The following is a 20,996-nucleotide window of genomic DNA, read 5'->3' as shown; positions in this document are numbered from 1 at the left end:
CTATTTTACTGGCGGATATTAGAAAAGAAATATTTTTGTGCAACAATATAACCTGAATTATTCATCCTGAACACACTTTTCCAGTGAACTGAGTGAGAAGTATTATTTACATTCTGCATCTGTTAATGTTCCCCAATTCATGTGTCAATTGTTTATCCTAGTGTAGAACTCTTTAATGTTCTCCAGCACAAAAAAACTGTGTACACCTTTGTTATGTAGAAAAGATTTTATTGTTATCCGTTCTGTTCAAAGACAACAATGGCTTCTCCCTCATGTTTCACTTTTTTTATCTTTCATTGTAAAGCACTCTGGTATCTCCGAGTTACACAGCGCAACAGAAAAACCCAAAATAAATTAATTAAGACAAGCTTAAGGTAGGGTGATGGGAAGACCTTGCACCCATGGATGTAACTAGCGCATCAGCAGAAAGCCAAACATCCAGACATCAATGCTCTATCAGTGTTCCAATGAGGAAGGGCAAATGGATGCAACTTTCAAGTTTGGTAATGTGCCCAACATTTGTGGGCAAAAGGTCTGCCATTGTATACATTTAACTTATATAACTGGAGAATCCAAAATGGACTGGGAAATCTGGGTGATAACAGAACTACACCAAAAGTTGATTTCCATGGATAATAATTTTGTAAATATCCTTACTTATTACAAACTTCTGTTGGGTGGGAGCTAAAGATATCCACCTTGCTGCGAGAATCATTATTGATTTGCATTATTTAGTCTTTGCCGTTGCTGAATCTTAAATTGGTGGTTCTGTAGGCAGTTAGTTTTAGAGGACATCATAGAGAAGGTCACAAATTGCTCAAATTGATGTTAGGAAGCGAATCAAAAGATCATCAATTAAGCTCAGGTCCTACCACCATTTTGAGCAACTCTCTGGTGTCCATAGTTTAGATGTTATTCTAGTATGAATGAATATTGAAGTATGCCAGCCACCTTCACTAGTAAGAAGATGAATTGTTTGCCTGTTAGAGTTGGTACTTCCCTTGTCATCTGGTTTTTGACCTTACCTTACTCTTACCTACAGGATCACCAATTTTTTAAGCCAATAACACCGCTAGAATAACTAATGCATGCTTGGCATACGTATCTTGTATGCTGCATTATGAGGACAATGCCGTACAGAAGGAAGTATTTTATGAGGAAGCATTTTTTTTTATTTACCACCATCCTCTTTGGTTTTCTAACTTTATTGCAAACTACTGACAGGTGTAGGGCACTGCTGAGTGTTTCTGACGCTGCCTGATTCTTTGTTGGGCTAGGAGAGCTGTACCTCTACGCCTGCCGGGCCAAAAGACTGTGTGCATATACTCAGAGGTGACTATTTCGTCCTCCCTACACGCAATGATTTAAATTTGTTTGCAGCTCTCTTTGCAGATTTGCATGGGTTTTGAGTAGTTCAATATTGTATATTTGTTTCTTAATTTTAGGACAGGTCAGTTTTAACGAGAAGACTGAGTATTTCTATATAGTAATGTGTACAACCAGTTAGTTCAATTAACGTTTCTGGTATTTTTGACATTTCCAAATTGAACTTTGTTAGTGCTGCCGTCTGCACTTCTCCATGATTTCATAGCCAATGTATATAAATTTGAATATGTATATTTTTTTACTATCCCTAGCATTTTGTATTGTGCATTTCTATGGATTTACTAGGTAGTGTGGATTTTTGTGGACTCTGCTAATAAAGGTTTGTAGTAAGTAAGGTTATTTATAATTTTATAACTTACATTTCAATAAGTTGTTTCTGGTGTTACCATTTGTTTCAGCCGCAATTACCCTTTTCCTAATAATCAAATACAAGATACATTTCATTTCCCCTTTGTAGTGTGGGTGGGTACTTTGGGTAATATTTGAATGAAATCACTGATTTGTTTTTCAGTTTTATGGGAGAGCTGGGGCCTGTCTCCTTCACTTCTTTCTTCATACATCCAAAGACTAACAGCATTGTAGCATTCTGTTGTGCAAACATCAGAATCCAGGACCGACCAGGCCACGACCAGTCCAGACACAAAACACCCACTCCTAACACCCTACCTGGAGGCATAGTTACAACATCATTAAAAAGAAAACAAACCAGAGGTACAAATAGTATGTGCTTTCATTCATCTTGTGCTGAGCTCACTCCTGTGACTGATTTGCAGGAATGGCAATACCTTTTGGTATCAAAGCTAACTCAGTCAAAGGCCAACTGGCCACTGCAACCTGCCACCCCAAACCTACACAAAGGCCGGCTCCATACCGTATTGCACTTCTTTAGGGTGTACTGGTTGCTAAGCTGCTGCTTTCCAGTATAATATGTGTAAATCTCTCCCCAGGCCTCTGGCTTCCTCCTCTAGGAACTGTCAAGCCAGGGAAGCCTTTTTGGGGCGATCAGAAGAGGCACACAGTGCCTTGATTTTCCCACAGTCCTTCAGATATGGCCTCCTGAGCTGCTCACACTGTAGTCACTCTCATCACCAGCTCCCTGTTGCTGTTGGAGTGACTTCTGTGTTCATGATGCCTCAGGTGACTGAGGAGGTGCAAGATGGTGTATGCACAGTGGTGGTCAGAGATGGTCCCTGTCGCGGGGGCTGTGCTGTGGGAGCTACTGTCAGCAGGCGTGAGCTGGCTGGCCATGTCGCCCGGCGAGGGCGAGTGGATGGTTTGGGAGGAGGTCTGCTGGTTTGTCTTGCAAGTCCCCATTTTTTGGTCTTCCACATCCTTGGTTTTGTTGTAGTTCAGCACTTTCCACTGCTGGTTGACGGCCTGCCATCGCTTAAAGATCCGGTATACTGAAGGCCCTTCGTGGATAATTAGACCTATGCAGGAAGAGACGAGAAAAAAGATTTTTATTCAATCAGCACACATCACCCGCTTTACACAGTTTAGCAAATGGCTACACAGATAAAAAGAGGTATTTATGGTTAAATCTGCAGTGTGCTGGCTTCAGTGTTGAAGGATACGAGCAGTGTTCAAGACAAACCTTGAAGGATCATTGTCATGAACGAGATGAGTTCCATCCCATTGAGGAAAGTAATCCGTGCACAAAGAGATGCCTTGGATGGCAGCTACTACCTTATACTTTGTGATAAGGTTCATGGGCTCTGGACCTATCTGTTTACACTTTAAAAAGAAGACATTGTTACACTTGTTGACAGCACAGCCTGAAAGCCCATCACCCCAGGGAACAAACTGTTATCCCATTTTTAGTGAGCAAGAGAAATTCTCACCCAGAGGAGGAGATCACTTGTGAAGTTCAAACGCAAAAGATGTAAACAAAAGGTACACCCGGTAGCACCATAAAAACCTACCTCGAATCTGATGCACAGGGGAGACTTTACTCTGGCAGAGCAAGGGACAACCATCTACCCAGTCCAGGAACATCAATACACATTTGACTCTACAAAGATCTCCCAAGTTCTAACAGAATTTACCTACACAAAAACCTATACAAAACACTTGTAAACTAAACTCTCAACGTACTCACACTTATTCCAAAAAACAGTGACCAGTAAACATCAATTCATTGCTGTTCTGCAATAAAAATGCCCAAATTGAGAATGCACTACAGTGCTGTGGAAAATGGGTTTAGTGTAATATGCACATAGCATACCATTTCTAAACGTATGCTTCATAATTTACACTGGGATTCTCCTCAGCAGTATACTGCACTGCAACGTTTAGAGAGGCCATACTTTGTTTTTCCTGCTTAAAAAAGTAAAATAGCAAACACAAGGAGAAGATGGACGGAGTGCTGAAACTTTTCAGACACTCGCCCCCCGTCACAGATCTGGGTTGAATCCATCATCGTTCTTTAGCTCACTTCACCACCTCATTTCAGACTCAGCTATATGCAAATCAGTCTTGACCCTGTGCCTTCTGGGAACAGTCTAGCCCGAACTGCCAAGCCAGGTCTTCCCTGAACCGGAAACAAGCATCCTGGGACCGGTTTCTGGGTAACACCCTTCATCAGCCAGGCTAGCTTGAATCCAGTGGTAAAGTGAACAAGGGACCCATGTCTGGGCATACCCTGCCAACTTAGGGCGAACAAAGCAAATATAAGGAGATGATGGACGGAGCGCTGAAACTTTTCAGACACTCACCCCCAGTCACAGATCTGGGTTGAATCCATCATGTTTCTTTAGCTCACTTCGCCACCTCAGTTCAGACCCAGCTATATGCAAATCAGCCTTGAACCCGTGCCTCATGGGAACAGTCCAGCCCGAACTGCCAAGCCAGGTCTTCCCTGAACCGGAAACAAGCATCCTGGGACGGTTTCTAGGTAACACCCTTCATCAGCCAGGCTAGGTTGAATCCAGTGGCAAAGTGAGCTAGGGGCCCACATCTGGGCATACCCTGCCAACTAAAGGCGAACAAAGCAAACACATGAAACATAGGGAACTGTATATCATAGTGCTGCAACCAACTCCCCCAAACCTGGGAAAATGTGGTGGGCAACCTCAACTCATATAGGTGACCTCTTCCGCCCACCATGTAGAGGTCCATCCCCATTTTCCAATCTCCCAAAGTCCGGAACTCAGAGGAACACCAGTGATGCGCTATATGACACTTGGTACTACAAGCCCTAGGTTGCAAAAGACGAGTTTTGCCCTAGGGACAGCTACATCTCCCGGGACCCACAATAGAATGCATTTGGGCTCAAGAGGGATGTGTTCCCTCAACACCTCGCTGAGCTCCCCTACCCATAACCTGTATACCTGAATGGCTTGGCAGCTGCAGATCATATGGACAAAAGCACCCTGTGTCACTCCACAATGCAGACAGTCTGGGGACATGGCCCTTCCCATGCTGTGTAGGCAATCCTTATCATAGTAAACTCGATGCAATATTTTAAGTTGTATCAAGCACACCTGAGGCTTTATGACGACGTCCCTCAGGTGCATCTGGGTTGTCTCCCAATACACATCCTTGAGTTACCCCCTAAGTCGTCCGCCCTCCAACCTCACAGCTCAACCAGTGTGTCAGGAATAGAGTTGTTAAGAGTTTTGTAGGTGAGGGAGTTGGCCTTCGATTCCAACTCCTTAAAAGCGGTCTGACCTCAAGAGGGGCATAATTGGGCATATCTATCTCCCCCAGGCCTTCTGACAGTCAAGCGTGGCGTAATTGTGCATTATTAAGTAATGGTTAGTATCCATGTAATAATCTCTTTAAAGACACAAGGAGAGCAGCAACCCACTGATTTCCAGGAGATTCCCCATCCAGGAGATTCACAGCAGATCATTATGCACAGCCACGCCACTTTCGAGAGTGGTGTCACCTGCGTTATCTTCCCAGCCAAGCCTATACATTTAGTGACCTTCCTCCAGGCCTCCACTGCCACCGGTTTATCAGCAGCAGCGTCTAAATACCCTTCCTACCATATAAGTTGTGGAAATAGAACTGGTTGGCAAACTGTGCTCGTTCGTAAGGGGAGTCGCATTGCGGCGCGAAAAAGCAGTCGTTGATAGCCACTATATGGGACGCCCAGTAATAGGCCATAACATAAGGGGGAGCAATCCCACTGTTATGCGTGTTAGGTTAAAGGGTCCTGAGTGATATCCTAGGATGACTGCCACCCACAGTAAAACCCTCAGCTCTCCCTCAATTGTGGCTAAAGTCGCCTCTGGAATCGGGTAGTATGTGTTTGGTAGGGCGTACAGCAATTTGGAGAGCGTTATCATTTTATAGAAAGCTGTCCTCCCCATCAGAGTAAGGGGCAGTTGGGACACTTCACCGCCTCCTCTTGAAATTTTGATGCCAAGGAGGTCATGTTCCTGGACACTCATGTCCCCCTATGAGGAGTCACAAATACACTTAGGTATTGAAATCTGGTAGAGTGGTTAGATCCAGAGGCCCAAAGAGTTGACAACGCCCCGATTTACTCCAGTAACCAGAATATTTCCATTAGGACTCAGCACCTGAAGGATAGCCGTAATTGTGGCTACCGGTTCAATAATATAAGGTAGTATATCGTCTGCATATAGTGAGACTTTCTCTTCGTCCCTGTTAGCGTCCGAGATACGAAACCCTCGAATATCAGGACAGGAATAAATCAGGGCGGCCAATGGCTCAATAGTGAGAGCAAAAGGCAGTGAGGACAAAGAGCAACATTGCAGGGTTCCCCACTCAATCGGTAAGGTCAAGGAGAGCACCTCATTTACCCTCACCGCTGGGGTAGGACCTTGGTAAACCAAATTAACTCATCACCGGTAGTTGAGACCAAAAACCGAACTCCCGCAACATCTGGTGAAGGTAGGGCCAAAGAATTGTGTTGAAAGCCTTTTTGGTATGAATGAATGAAAGAATTGGTAAAGTGCAAATAGCTACTCAAAAACTGTCCTGACGCTGCCCACGAGGAGAAATAGAGAAGAGAAAGTGAGATAGCGAATTATTGACTGAACAGATAGGTTTTTAAAGCTTTGTGAAATTCAGATTCAATTTCTATACTTCTAAGCTGAAAGGGGAGCCGGGTCCCGATTTTGGCAGCGCATGCAAAAAAGAAGTTCCCGTCACTTCTAGATTTTTTGAAGCGGGGGACTGCTAGAATGTAGATTTCTGCTGGGCTGGTACTCCGAAACTCTATTTTTTAGCAAACTAGGGCCGCTGTTATGCAAGGCCCTGGGTGCTAGAATAAGTGCTTTAAAGGTGATCCTTTTACTGATAGGGAGCCAGGGCAATTTAATGAGGAAGGGTGAAGTGGGGGTGCGTTTTCGCAGATTATAAAGAAGGCAAGCTGCAGTGTTTTGTACCACCTGTAATCGCTGGATTAAATATGCAGGTAGATCTAGACATACAGCGCTTGCGTAGTCCATCCAAGACGCTAAGAAGACATGGGGTTCCTTCTTGTGACTGGCCTCTGACATCCAATTGCGGAAACAGCAAAGATTAAGTCTGGTGGACCTACGAGGCATGATGCCAGTCTGGTCTCTGTGTATAAGCTGGACTATCATCGTCAAGAGTCTGGTGGCCAGAATCATGGCCAAGACCTTAATTTCAATATTTAAAAGAGGGATATGGTGGTAGGAGCAACAGTTTGTCTCTGGTTTATCCAAGGGGTGTTTACCCATGTCTCAGACCTCTCTGAAGAGGTCAAGCAGATACGTACTCAATAGCCCAGAGTAGAGGTTGAAGAATTCAGCCGGGAGGCCATTAGGCCCTGGAGTATTCCCAGTTTTCAATTTCCTGATAGCAGCCTGAACCTCCTTGAGTCTGATATCCTCCTCTAGAGTGCATCAGTCTTCAGCTGGGACCACCAGCAAAACCACTGCGTCTAAGTAGGCAGCTATAGAAGCCGCGACCGTCAGTGGCCTGGCGCAATAGAACGAGGCATAAAACTGAGTGAAGGCATCCACAATAGCTTTCTCTGTCGAGTGGGAAGGCCCGCTCTCACCTATGACACACTTAACCCATCGGGACTCGGCTTCCCACTGACTTAGCCAAGCAAGCAGCTTACCTGCTTTGTCTCTGGCATCGTATAGTTGATGTTGCATGGATACCTTTTGCCTATGTACATTCCCTGTGCCAGGACCTGATATTCCCTATGCTGCACCTCCAAAGTACGGAGTGCACACGGATGCGTCCAGCCCTGGGAGACCCTTCAAGGTCTTTAATCTAACATTCAGGGCCCTCTATCTCTTCTGTTGATTTATGTTTTTTACCTGCCAGGATGTTCTGTGCCATACAGCTAAAACAGTCCTATAGGCGTCCCAAAGTACCACCTGTTGAGTTTATCAATGTTTGTCTTGCCCTCTAGCTCCGTTTTTAACTAATTTACTATCTTTCTTTTCCTCTGTTTTTCTAAATTTTAAGCTTTTGTCTATCTTGTACTGGGGCAAAGTATGGTGATGGAAAATAAGTCCTGGATATCAAAAACGAGTGCCTTAGCCCATCATCTACAGTCATAAGACCAAATAAAGCACTATATTTGATTTGTGGCTAAGTACATAATTTGATGTTTCCAGATTTCCAAACTGACAAACACTTTGACCAGGATGACTACACTGAATGACTGATTTGCATATGGCCATGTCTGAACTGGGGTGGTGGAGTGAGCTAAAGAATGATGATGGATTAAACCCAGATCAGTTGGCTAGGGGTGAGTGTTTGATTTGCTCAAACGCTCCGTCCATCATCCCCTTTAGTATCCCTTTGTTTACACTTAATGAACAGCGGTACCCATTCTTCACAATCTTTATTCTAGCAACACTAGATGTGCTTTTCTGCACATGGGGTCTATTCCTCCCAGTATCATGCACAAAGTACCCTTTTTTACACATTCTTAATTCTGGAACTTCACATGTGAAGCTTACCCAGTGCAAATCCTCCTGGAAGGTATCAAGGTTGGGCTGCATTCTACATTTCTTAAACCATCATTACACTATATAGCGCATCTTTGCACTGCATGAACCTGACATGGCCTTCTACATGTCACCGTGATGCAGTGACTTCTCACCGCGCAAACCTGTCAGCGGGTGTACCGCGTTCCACAGTTCGAAAAGCATCATTAGACTGGATGAACCATTGGTATACTGCATGGAATATTGCGACAAAGCATGGACCTGACAGTGCCATCGGTGTGTCCCTGTGAATCAGTGACTTCTCACAGTGAGAACCTGTCAGGTGGGCTGACGTGTTCTGTATTCCATAAAGCATCGTTATGCTGCACGAAGCATTGTTATGCACCATGGAGCATCGTTACAATGCAAGGGCGAGATGAGGCCATCTTCGCGACACCGTGACGAGGTGACCTCTCACAGTGAGATAAGAATGCTTGTGTTAATGATGATAGTGTTAATTTCCCTCAAATCAATCATCTCAAAATAGAAGGCAAGCAGGTCAACCACTAGCTGGCCCTGTGGTGAAATGCTTTGTGCATGCTGTCTCTTAATAAAACCATATATATCTCATTGGACTTTTATTTTGCGTTCTGTGTCAATTTTCAAATTCTGATATGCATGTCCAAATTAGTATTAGTTCTTATAGCAAAATGTTCACTCCTTTTTGCCAGCAACCATGCTTCTATCACATGGGAGGCCTTGTGAATAAATCCCTGCAAAGCTTTTCTAACCAACTTTACAAAATTAACTTATCTAGTAAAGTGCATGCTCAATAATTCTGTAAATTCTTTAACTGTTTTTCATTTGCTAATATATTTTAATTCCCTGCTCCGCTGGTGCTATGCAAAAAGAGAAAAACTAAATAAAGACTGCAATAATGATAAATTATTATAGCTTGCAGCCAAAGGTTATAACAGTTATTAATGGTCTACTCCTGAGGTATAGACCTAAGCAGCAGGCGAGGGGTCAGAAGTAGGGACAGGACTATTAAATACGATTATAGCCAACAGACGAACGTATATAAACCTATCTGAACATTCCACCCAATGAGGGTAGAATGTTATACACTACAAAGGAAGAAGCTTAAGACCAACATTGGAATGTTGGAGCAGCGGGTCGAACATTGGAATGTTGGAGCAGTGGGTCAAACATTGGAATGTTGGAGCAGTGGGCCAAACATTGGAATTTTGGAGCAGTGGGACAAACATTGGAACGTTGGAGCAGTGGGTCAAACTTTGAGATGTTGGAGCAGTGGGTCAAACATTGGAATGTTGGAGCAGTGGACCAAACATTGGAATGTTGGAGCAGTGGGTCAAACATTGGAATGTTGGAGCAGTGGGCCAAACATTGGAATGTTGGAGCAGTGGGCCAAACATTGGAATGTTGGAGCAGTGGGCCAAACATTGGAATGTTGGAGCAGTGGGCCAAACATTGGAATGTTGGAGCAGTGGGTCAAACATTGGAATGTTGGAGCAGTGGGCCAAACATTGGAATTTTGGAGCAGTGGGACAAACATTGGAACGTTGGAGTAGTGGGTCAAACTTTGAGATGTTGGAGCAGTGGGTCAAACATTGGAATGTTGGAGCAGTGGGCCAAACATTGGAATGTTGGAGCAGTGGGTCAAACATTGGAATGTTGGAGCAGTGGGCCAAACATTGGAATGTTGGAGCAGTGGGCCAAACATTGGAATGTTGGAGCAGTGAGTCAAACATTGGAATGTTGGAGCAGTGGGCCAAACATTGGAATGTTGGAGCAGTGGGCCAAACATTGGAATTTTGGAGCAGTGGGACAAACATTGGAACGTTGGAGCAGTGGGTCAAACTTTGAGATGTTGGAGCAGCGGGTCAAACATTGGAATGTTGGAGCAGCAGGTCATTGCCAGCTGTTATTGGCTCTGAGCCACTTTATAGTCTTCAATGGAGCGCCCAACATTCCAATGTTCTGAAAAAGCAATACATACAAGGCGGAGGGCACTCACAGGTAGGTGTTAAAAGGGCTCGAGTCAGGAGGCCCTACTTCATTCGCGGATCAATACCATTCCCCTTGGATCATATTGCTATTATAAATCAGACCCTTAAAATCTGAATGTTACTTCACAAAACGGTTTGCTAATTGGTGTGTTTTTCATGGGAGTATTTAGGTGGAAGGTTTCAAGAGGCAGAGCTGTTGGATTTTTTTTTGGGGGGGGGGGTGATAATGCTACCATTTTTGTCCCATTGACATGCATTGTAGTGAAAAAGGTATATACAGAAATTTGGATAAGATATTTTAGTCGCAATGTAAACCATTTGTTTTAAGTGACATACTAATTTTAAGAATACTGATGACAGAGATCTCTAGTTAACCAGTTCCATGCATGAGTAACTCAGCCAGTCTAGGTTTTTTTTAGGCCCTATTTAACACATTATAAAACTAGGACTACAAGTCTCAGAATTCAAAGAAACGTCTTGGACGGATTAAATACTCAAGCATGAACTTGACAGTTCTCTGCTGAGTTGTAGGATGATTTACCATGTGAAAAAGAGGACCCTCTGCTGAGATTTGATGAACCATGTTTCAGAGAAAATGTTTTTTTTTCACGTTTTTTCATAACAATTATGGTATGTGCTCTAGAAGCTAACATGAGGACAGACTTTATATACATTCACAAATATCTTCCTAAACCATGTGAGGAAAAAGTCTGACATGTTAAATACATGTTTTGTGTATGTGCATGTACTATTTTCGCTAAAATTGAAGGTTGATAGTCTGTGTCTGTATTATATTATTGGTACTGCCCGAAGATTAACCCTTATGCTTGTATCAATAAAAAGATTTCAACCTAAAGAAATGGAGACAGTGAATTGCCGTGCCACAAATATATGATCTTATCAAAGAGGCCCAGCAAGGAATGGGTACACAAAGATCCCTGCAGTTACCAGCACATGATCATTCCGAAAAGGGAACAGCTTGAATGAATATGCAGCCAGAATGATTCTACGACCCAGTAGAAGTGATTTCTCTAAAGAAAGGCCAAGGATTGATCAGATTACCATGCCAGTCTTTCTTATATCTAATACATAGAATTTTGTCAGCAGAGTGTTTTAAGTGGACATACAATCTGCAACTATACATATGTCCATTCCTAATTCTGCCCATCTGTCCGTCTACGTCCATCTCAATGTGTGTTGGACTTTGAGATGGCTTTACAACCTAATGTGCTCTACCAGAAACCAACATAACATAATGCATCACTTGATCTGTTTGTGGGTGATTGCATATCGGGTGGTCTATGTATATGGTTTGTGTGCGCCTGGATGCCTGTTGAATTGTTTCTCTGTGTCATCTGAGTCAATGTCTCTCTGTGTGCATGCACGTCATAGATGGCAAGTTTATTTGGTTTTCAGAGGGCTCTCTTGAAAAAACTGACTGTTTTTTCAACAATGCAGTAGATTTTGAGAGAGCACTTCAGTTATTCTGTCTAGGTCTTCTACAAGGGAATGTGTTCTTCGGGTCACTCTCTTTCACTACACTCTGCATTCAGTTCCCTCATGTAGCACAACAACTGTACTTTTTCTCCAGTAACAAAACTCTACAAACCTAGTCATGTCTGTCTGCCACCTCCACAGAGCAATGGCTGATGGGAAAAACACCGAGTTGATGTCCTGAAATGCTCTAGTGGTGTCTGGAAACTGTCACTGAATCATTAATACATGTTTATTCTAGCCTTCAGACATTCCTGTGTGTTTAAGCTATGTCTTGGGGTTACTGTAGTTCAAACCCAGTAATACATTTTCTTTTTACTAAAAATCTTATTTTCCTGTGATGTGCATTAAACCTTTAGGTCTGTGTTTAAGGGGGCCTGTTTATCTGCAGTTGTGTGTATTGCTGTGGGCATTTGTATCTGGTGAAAGGTTGCTCTATCGGCCTATTTCAATTCACGGGTCATCAGTTTCAGTAAGTGTGTGGATGAGGTGTGTCTATATGCAAGCACTATACAAAAGACAACCCTGTTGACTTTGGGAATACCGGGTTACATGTAAGTGAAGTGGTGGGTTAAAGAGTGCCCACTACTTATCCTGCCCGCGCCCTCTACATGGGAGTTTGTTGTTAGGTTATTTGAGGTTCTTTCTATTCTCTGTATTCAGTCACCTCGGATAGCACAGCTACGCCTTATGTACAGCACATTGGCAATCTCAGTTGCAGCTCATGTGCAAACCAAAAAGTTACTGTTTGCCACCCCCGCCGAGCAATGACTACTGGGAAAAAGACCAAACCAGAGTCTGGAAAACTGGCACTGTAGCTTTAAGGGCTAACATTTTTAGGGCTGGCCTAGAGACATGTTTACGTATGGTAATTCACATCAAAAAGTAAATTTCTTTGCACCAATAAGAATCATATTTTTGTGTGACATGCATTGAAACTACAAAGACCTTCTATACCTGTTCTAGGTAAAACTGCCAGCTAGAAGCATCCATCTTGTTCTATTAAGAGTATTTACTATGGTTCATTTTTTATAATTATTTTCTTTATTTTTGTGGCATAAGCTGGCAATAGTAAAAATAAATAGCCATCAAATGCACTTGCCATGGCCAGACTTACTTTATCAATGCTTGTTTTTACATAATTGAGAGAAAAGCTGTATATCTGATGCTGAAACAAAAAGATATTTTACTCCCTGGCAGCAATTAATTGTGTGCTGTCTGAAAGTATCTGTATTGGACTTTGAGTGGTGTACCAAAAACCAGCATGTTGGGTCATTGTTATGTAGTGCCTTGAAAGTGTGGGCCAGGAACTTGAATTGGCTCCCTGGGGATATTTATATTGCTGTGTCATCTGAGTCAATATGTGTGTGGATATTGTGGGTCTGAGGGCAAACACTATACAAAAGTCAAGCCTATTGACCTTGTCGGTTCTTGTTTACATGTATGTAAGTGGTAGGGTAAGAAGTCCCTACCAATTGCCCTGACCAGGCCCCCTGCATGGGGATGAGTTCTCAGGATCTCTGGGGCCTCGTGCTAGTTTCTGTGCTCAGTTACCTCATGTAGCTGTTCTTTATCTATCGCTGGTGTCAGGTGCAGCTCAGGTGAGAGAAGCTGTGCAGACCTAGATGTGTCTGTCTGCCACCCCCGCAGAGACATGATTGACTGGAAAAACACCGAGCCGGTGTCCAGAAATGGTCTAATGGTACACGTGTAACGGAAACAAGTCTGGGAAACTGGTAGTGCATCTATAAGGCTGAAAATGTTTCCATAATTGAGAGCAAAGCTGAAAATGCTGTTCCAAGTCTTAAAACATGTTCAGTCAACAGGATCCAATTATTTATAACAGTGCGATGGAAACATGTGCGGAGAGGTTCATTGGCTGGTTAACCCTGCCCTGTGCTTCGAATTCTGCGTAGGCCTTCCGGTACAGCAATGGTGCCCGCCTGGCCCCTCCTCAGTAGGGTGCCACCGAGGTTATCAAGACGGGCAGACATAATCTGAAGATGAAAGCACCTCGTTATAGGAGCCGAAGGCTTAATGACTCATGCCTCGCACATGCCCTCGCATGCATTTTCTTCAGGATCACCCCCTCCCCCCCAGGCCTCAGCAGGGAACGTCTTGTCCTTCGCTGACTCATCTGGGCTATATTCTGTATGGTGTGAGCCCCACTCACTGTTACTAATCCATCTTGACTGAATTGGAAATTCTCAGATTTCTGAATGAAGCAACACTAAATTAAATATTATATCAATCTCTTTGCACCGTAACTTTTTTTTGCATTCCCGGCCTTAATGATCCCCAAGGTCCTCACCAGAAGATGGGGGGCCCTCATGATACTGATCATCAAGGAAATCCTGGCTCCCTCTTCAAAAAGTGTTGCGGAATGGATACTTCCACTAGCGCCACCCTGCTAGTGGCTGGCTCCTCCGTGACAATCCTTTCTTCTCTTACATTTGACCATTTGGAACGTCGACCACGGGCTTCATGGAGGAGGATCCAGGGTAGAGGCCTTACTCCTGTCAGCAACCCTGAAGTCAGAACTCCCACACTGTTTTTAGAATACCTTCAGCAGCTAGAGCAGCAGTAAAATATATGCTTAAGGATATGGTGTCTTCAGAAGTAATCGAGCCTTTAGAAAACTCCATGTGGGTTTTTCCAGTCATTATCAAGGAAAAGTCTGATGGGCAAACTCACATTTTGCATTGATTTGAGATCACTTGTTGAACATTACCTAATATCAATTGATATATTACCTAATATCAACAAGTTGATCTTGGCTTGGAGTGGAGGAAACATTTTCTCTAAACTAGACTTAAAACATGCCTACCATCAGATCAAACTCCATGAACAGTCCAAATCTTTCACAGCTTTTATTACAATAGAGGGCATTTTTCAGTGCACAAGAATGCCTTTTGGACTGTATTCTAATGCTGGCGTTTTTCAACGCATGATGAGTGTACTTTTCAAAGATGTCAAAAACATTGCATTTTTCCAGGATGACATTCTCATATTTGGAGACACCATTGATCAACACAATCACACTCTCAGAGACGTGCTGCTTAAAATCAAGAAATCGGATTTAACTCTCAGTCAGGAGACATGTGAGTTTCTTGTAGACAAAGTTGACTATCTTGGTAATGAAATCTTTGCTGAAAACGTAAGACCTAAAGATAACCTTTTGGATGCCATCAGATTAGCTCCTGCACCTTCTGACAAAGATAAATTAAGATCTTTTCTAGGTCTTATTGAGTACTACTCAAAATTTGTTAAAGACTTTTCTGCGAAAACTGAAATTCTCAGGTTCATTAAAAAAAAAAGGTGTTACCTTTATGTGGGACTCTCAACAACAAGCATGTTTTGATGACATTAGGAAGAGCATTTGTGAGGCAGGCATACTCACACTCCTTTTGATACCGAGCTTGCATCCATCCCCATCGTCGATGCCAGTGCCACTGGTCTAGGCGCCATACTATCTCAGGTTGATAATGGAGGTGAAAGGACTGTGGCATTCGCATCCAGGACACTGCCTAATTCTGAGAGGAATTACTGAGTCATTGAACGTGAGACTTTATTAGCAGCTTGGGGTTGTGAATATTTCAGAATCTACTTATGGGGCTCGAAATTCATATTAAGATCCAATCATAAACCCTTGATTAAAGTGTTGTTACCAGGTGGAACTAGCAAATGCTCTGCGAGGCTGGATAGATTGGCTTCTCTCTTGCAAGAATATTGTTCTAAAGTTGAGTACATACAAGGTTGGAGAAACATTCAAGCTGATTGATTGTCAAGGCTTTCTCTTGAATGGGAAGGTGTTGATAGTTCATCTGTCTTAGCAAAGGAGTCAGGAGTTGTAGTTTCCATACAAGATGTGTTGAGGGTGATTGAAGCTCAAGCTATCACTGAGAGTGATTGGGTGAAAGAAATGTTTAATGACAACTCCATACTTGAACTTAAACGTTTGATTTTGCAGGGCAGTAGGAGAGAAAGGTCAGTTTCTCCCTCTATTAGACCCTTTGTCAAAATATTGGATGAATTGTCTGTGTGCGGCAATCTAATAATTATGGGTGGAGAATTTTTTGTTCCTCCTTTAGGATTAAGAAACAAACTTATTAAATTGGCACTTGAGGGGCATCTTGGCCAAACCAGAACAAAAAAATGGTTGAGGGTGAATTGGTGGTGGCCTGGAAGGGATGCATATGTGGATGTTTGGGTGGAGAAATGTGAAATGTGCAAAGAAAGTGAAAAGCGTTTAAGAGTGGGGGTGCAATCTGTCATGGGACAGATAGCAGACCCTGGACAACCTTGGCATACCATCTCCTTGGATTTCATTGGTCCTATGAATGAACTCAAGGGTGATTGTAAGTTTGCCATGGTAGTGATTAATGTTTATACTAAATGGTTAATAGTGAAGTTCATGAAAGAAATCACAACGAAATCCACTATCAACACTTTGAAAGAGATTTTCGAGTGAGGAGGGCCTACCCTCTGTTTTGATTACTGACAATGGCACCCAACTTACTTCCATGGAAATGCAAGCTTTTCTGAACATGTATAGTATCAAGCACATTAGTACTTCACTCTATAACCCACAGGGCAATGGTATGGTCAAGTGAGCAAACCGTTTGATCAAAGGTACCATTCAAATGACCATGTCTTGTGGGAGCGAAGTTAACTTATTAGTCTCTGAAATGTTGTGGGCTTACCGCTCTAGTTTGCATGGCATGACTGGTAAGACACCTTTTGAAATGATGCGCGGGAGATTGCGTAATACCAAAGTAGTTCCAACTTTGTTGAAGGATCTTGTGTTTAAAAGCACCTTTCTCAGCTCTTCTTCCACAACTTGGCAAACTGGGGGTAAGATCGGCAGACGCAATTGTCCTGGTGACTGGGTTAAACTACGTAGTGGAAGATCTAGTGCAGCTTTATCCAAGTTCCTGGGGCCCTACAAAGTTGCAAGCACCTTACCTCATTATGTTGTTCTGGACAATGGTAATAAATGGAACTACAGACGTGTAGTTCTTTATCAAAAGGCCAATGTTTTCTTTTAAATATCTTTTTATTGATTTCACAGCATTTAAAGTCACATACATTATTTGGTCAACATTTTGGCTAGTTACAAAGTGCAGTAAACCACTAGGGAGAGTATATCAAGTTCAGTAACGGTGCCTCCAGATGCTGCGCTCTAGTGCGTTGCAGTTCCGTTTCCACTGTTGGGAAAATAAATAGGTCTACTCGATACAAATCCCACTTGCCCCATTTTTCGTCCCATTTCTTTGGACACCCTCTTAACTTCAATACCTCCTTCTCAGCAATCATACATTTGTCAAATTCCTTTGCCCACATTCAATGAGAAGGTCTATCGGCCACTCCCCACTGTTTTGCAATCTACCACTTCACTAAGGTGTAACGAATGTGGTTAGTTGTTGTTTCACTACCGTGAGGTCAGTCTCTTCTCACATATGAAGAAGGACAAGTCGTGGTGTAAGGGTTAGTACCTTTCCTAGTGCATCTTGGATATGTTAAGTGGCCCCCTCCCATATGGGTCGTACGATTGGACAGTCACAAATTTTATGTTAAAAGGTTGCGTCTTGATGACAGCCACAAAAGCATAGTGTGTCAGATGTTGAGCCTATCTTTGCTAGTGTAACCCCTGTGAGATAGGATCTATGCAGGATTTTAAGTTGGATTAGTCAAAAACGAAGAGTGATGGCCGCCTCCCTCGGGGACATTAGCGCTGCTTGCCAGTCTTCATCGTCAATGGGCCCTAGGTCTATCTGCCATTTCCCTCTGAGTTTGTGGAACGTGTCTGGTAGTTTGTTGCACAGTTTTCTGTAAGTTAGTGATATGGCTTTATTGAGCAGTGGCCCATCCAGCAGCCGATCCTCCAAGGGGGGCGACTCTGGTATCTCGCTCATGTCTTGAAGAGCTGTGGCGAGGGCATGTCGAATCTGCAAGTATCTAAATATCTCCCCTTGAGCCATATCATATTTCTCCCTCAATTCCCCAAATTTAAGGATTGTGCCCTTTTTCACCAGGTCCCCTATAGTGGAGATTCCAATGATGTCCCACTTATCAAACCCAGGCTGATTACATAGTAGTCCAAGTCGTTCTGTAAACCACAGTGGTGTGGCTCGGGTCAGCACATTCGACCATCCTAAGCGGCTGGTCGCCTGGTGCCATATTGCTACTGTGTGGGCCGTGGGGCCGAAGTACCTTCCTTTCCGGGCCTTTGTGTATAGCGCTCCCATGTATCCCTCTCTGCCCATTAGATATCTGTCCAGCATGCGGGCCAAGTCAAGTGTGGAGCGATATACCCAGTGGTTTACCACCATTATTTGCGAGGCCCAATAATAGAGTCTTATGTCCGGGAGGGCAATTCCCCCATCGTACCATCCCTTAGTTAACTTGCACATCGCTATACGAGGGGATCCGCCATTCCACAGTAGTGTCCTAACCTCACTCTCCACACCCGAGAAATAGGCATCTGGGACCTTATTTGGACAGTTCTGAAGGATATAGAGGAAGCGAGGAAGGGCCAACATCTTAAATGGGGCAGCGCAGCTTACGAGAGAGAGGGGCAAGGATCTTCAGTGCTTGACAATGTTACGCAACCTGTCCAAAGAAGTGGCTAGATTTCAATCATAGAAGAGTTGGGGGTCTGGAGTTATGAAGACTCCAAGGTACCGAAAGCCCTCATGGGCCACCTCTACTTTTCAGCCCGGGGGAAGCAGGGGAACCAGGCCCCGAAGTAGAAATAGTACCCACTTGCTCCAGTTGATCGCATACCCAGAGTATGTCCCAAAGTTTGTAAATATATTTTAAAAACTGTGTATAGACTTATATAGGGAGGCGAGATATAGCAGGATATCGTCTGCATAGAATGATATTCGGCCATCATGTCCTTCTGCCCATTTCAGCCCTCTCAGCATTACATCACTTCTCACCCAGGAAGCCAGTGGTTCCAACATCAGGGGGAAGATTAGGGGGGACAGGGGACAACCCCGTCTAGTGCCTCTTTTTAGTGAGAATTTTTGTGACGTATGATTGTTTACCCACACTTGGCCTCGCAGACCCGTGTACAACAGCTTTACCAAGCCCAGAAATTTTGGGCCGAAGCCCAGACGTTTCTGGACTTCAACTAGATATGGCTATTCGATAGAGTCGAACGCCATTGAGGCTTCGAGGGATAGTACCACTGCATCTTCCTCTATATACTTGCGCCACGCGCGAACGTTGTGAAGGCACCAGATATTTAGCGCCGTATTCCTCCCTGGCATAAAGCCAGATTGGTCGGGGTGGACCAATGATGGAATTACCAAGTGTGAGGCTAGCAATTGCGCAAGGATTTTCACTTCGGCGTTGATTAAAGAAATCAGCCGGTAAGAGCCGCAGCCTTCTGCGGGTTTTCCCGGCTTACGGATAACTAAAAAGGGCAATTTTATTGATAATGTTGTCATAAAACGCCGTGATCTAGGTGCCAAAAATCTTTTCATGTCAATGTCTGACAGTGAACTGACCAATCCTTCACATGCTACTTCTGGCGTTCGTGGTTTTACCCATGGTGGTGGTGATGATTCCACTAACTTTGAACTTTCTGTTCCTGTTGGGAGGGAACTGAGACCTAGAAAAGGACGTCATCTTCCGGGATACCTTAATGATTATATGTGTGATTAAAGTTCTCTTTTGGTCATTCCTCCTTTACACACTTAGCAAGTTACCTTAATGATCATATGTATGATTAAAGTTTTCTTTTGTGCTTTCCTATTACACATTTAACCACTGTTCTTGTTGCTTATATCTTGCTATTTTGTTGTGCTATTTTTTTTCCTTTCTTCCCTTTTTCTTCTTCTTCCTGTTTTCTCTTCTTTTGTTTATTGTTATAAAAATTGGGGATGTGTTGTAATCACAACTTTATTGTTGTCCTCTTTACGGGTGGAATGTGGAGCACTGTGCCTAGTGCATTCCATATTCCACTTACTGTTGTGGGGATTCTTGGGTAGGCAGTTGGTGACAGGCAAGCTAGGGATGAGCCACACTTTCACCGCAGGCTCCTGCTGATTACAATAAATTCTTCCACTTACCTGCTTCGCCTTCAAGAGCATTAATTTCCACTTCCAAGAGAATCTTCGGCCCGGATTCTCAAACAAATCACGGAATGCAGTGCAGCAGACATTAATGGTGCGCTGCATTGGATGACAGGGAGGGAGCAAGAGTGCGCCATATCTACATAGATATGGCTCTCCCCTCTGCCTAGAACTGGCCCAGCTTTTAGCTGCCATGCGCCAGGCACACACTTTTGCGCCATAGTGCTAGGGTGCGTGCCTGAGTCTACCATAGGTTTTGTACAGGAAGGCTACCCTTACAAAATACAATGGCTAGACAAGTTTAAAACATTTTCCTACTTTGTATGTGTGCAAGATCGAGAAAGCAAGGATAAATGAAAACATTTCTCCTCTTAACGCCTGTTTTTCAGCTGGGTTAATTTTTGGTGTTAACCCATGTCTACTAATGTTAGTAGATAGTCATAAGCGTCAAAAAGCATGAATGGTTGCATGAGAATGTTAATGTACCACCCAAGTAACGCCCCCTTGATACAAAGTAATGCAAAGCAGCATTTCGCGCTGCTTTGTGATACTGTTCCATACAAACCAATACAAATGCTAATTTGTGTTGGTTTGTTAATTGTCAAAAAGGTTTAGAGTTGGTTTAGCATTAAAAATGTAATGCTAACCTGACGCTTAATTTTTGTGAATCTTTTTTTATTCCGTTTTTTATTTTCAGGTTACATAAACATACATTCTCAACATACAGTTTGTTTCAGTTCTGTTTTAGGTACATAGTCACAAGACTTATATTGCAGGCATCTATCTACACATGGCATATACTATACATCATCCCTGTGTTCACAACCTAGTATTAGCGATGCCGGGTCACCTGTCCTTAGATATCACATATATCCTTTCCCTCATTCTTGCATTCCAAAAGGGCAACAATACCGCTACGTTTCTCCGATCACATAATATAGTATAGTCACCTTCTCAATACCTCTAGCCCCAGGGTGTATACTATCATGAAACATATTATTTATCTTCACGTTTCAGGCCCTTCCAGACCACACCCTGTTTCGCCTACCATGTAATATACCACACCATGCGAAGTCTATTCTCTCGGATGGGATATCAAATAGCATGTCAAAGGG

At 43.3% G+C, this 20,996-nt stretch overlaps 1 protein-coding gene across 1 annotated transcript in view; it reads right to left on the bottom strand.

Annotated features, from left to right (window-relative positions):
* Window positions 1-213: 213 nt before the first annotated feature.
* Window positions 214-20,996, bottom strand: part of MARCHF4 (membrane associated ring-CH-type finger 4) — a 415,524-nt gene continuing 394,741 nt past the window's right edge. The window contains exon 4 of the mRNA XM_078683527.1: window positions 214-2,816. Coding sequence (XP_078539653.1) covers window positions 2,452-2,816 — 365 coding nt within the window. The 3' untranslated portion in view covers window positions 214-2,451. The remainder of the gene's footprint in view (window positions 2,817-20,996) is intronic.

Source organism: Lissotriton helveticus, chromosome 3_1, assembly GCF_964261635.1.
Source record: "Lissotriton helveticus chromosome 3_1, aLisHel1.1, whole genome shotgun sequence".
Lineage (NCBI taxonomy): Eukaryota > Metazoa > Chordata > Amphibia > Caudata > Salamandridae > Lissotriton > Lissotriton helveticus.
This window is presented reverse-complemented; position numbering and strand designations above follow the sequence as displayed.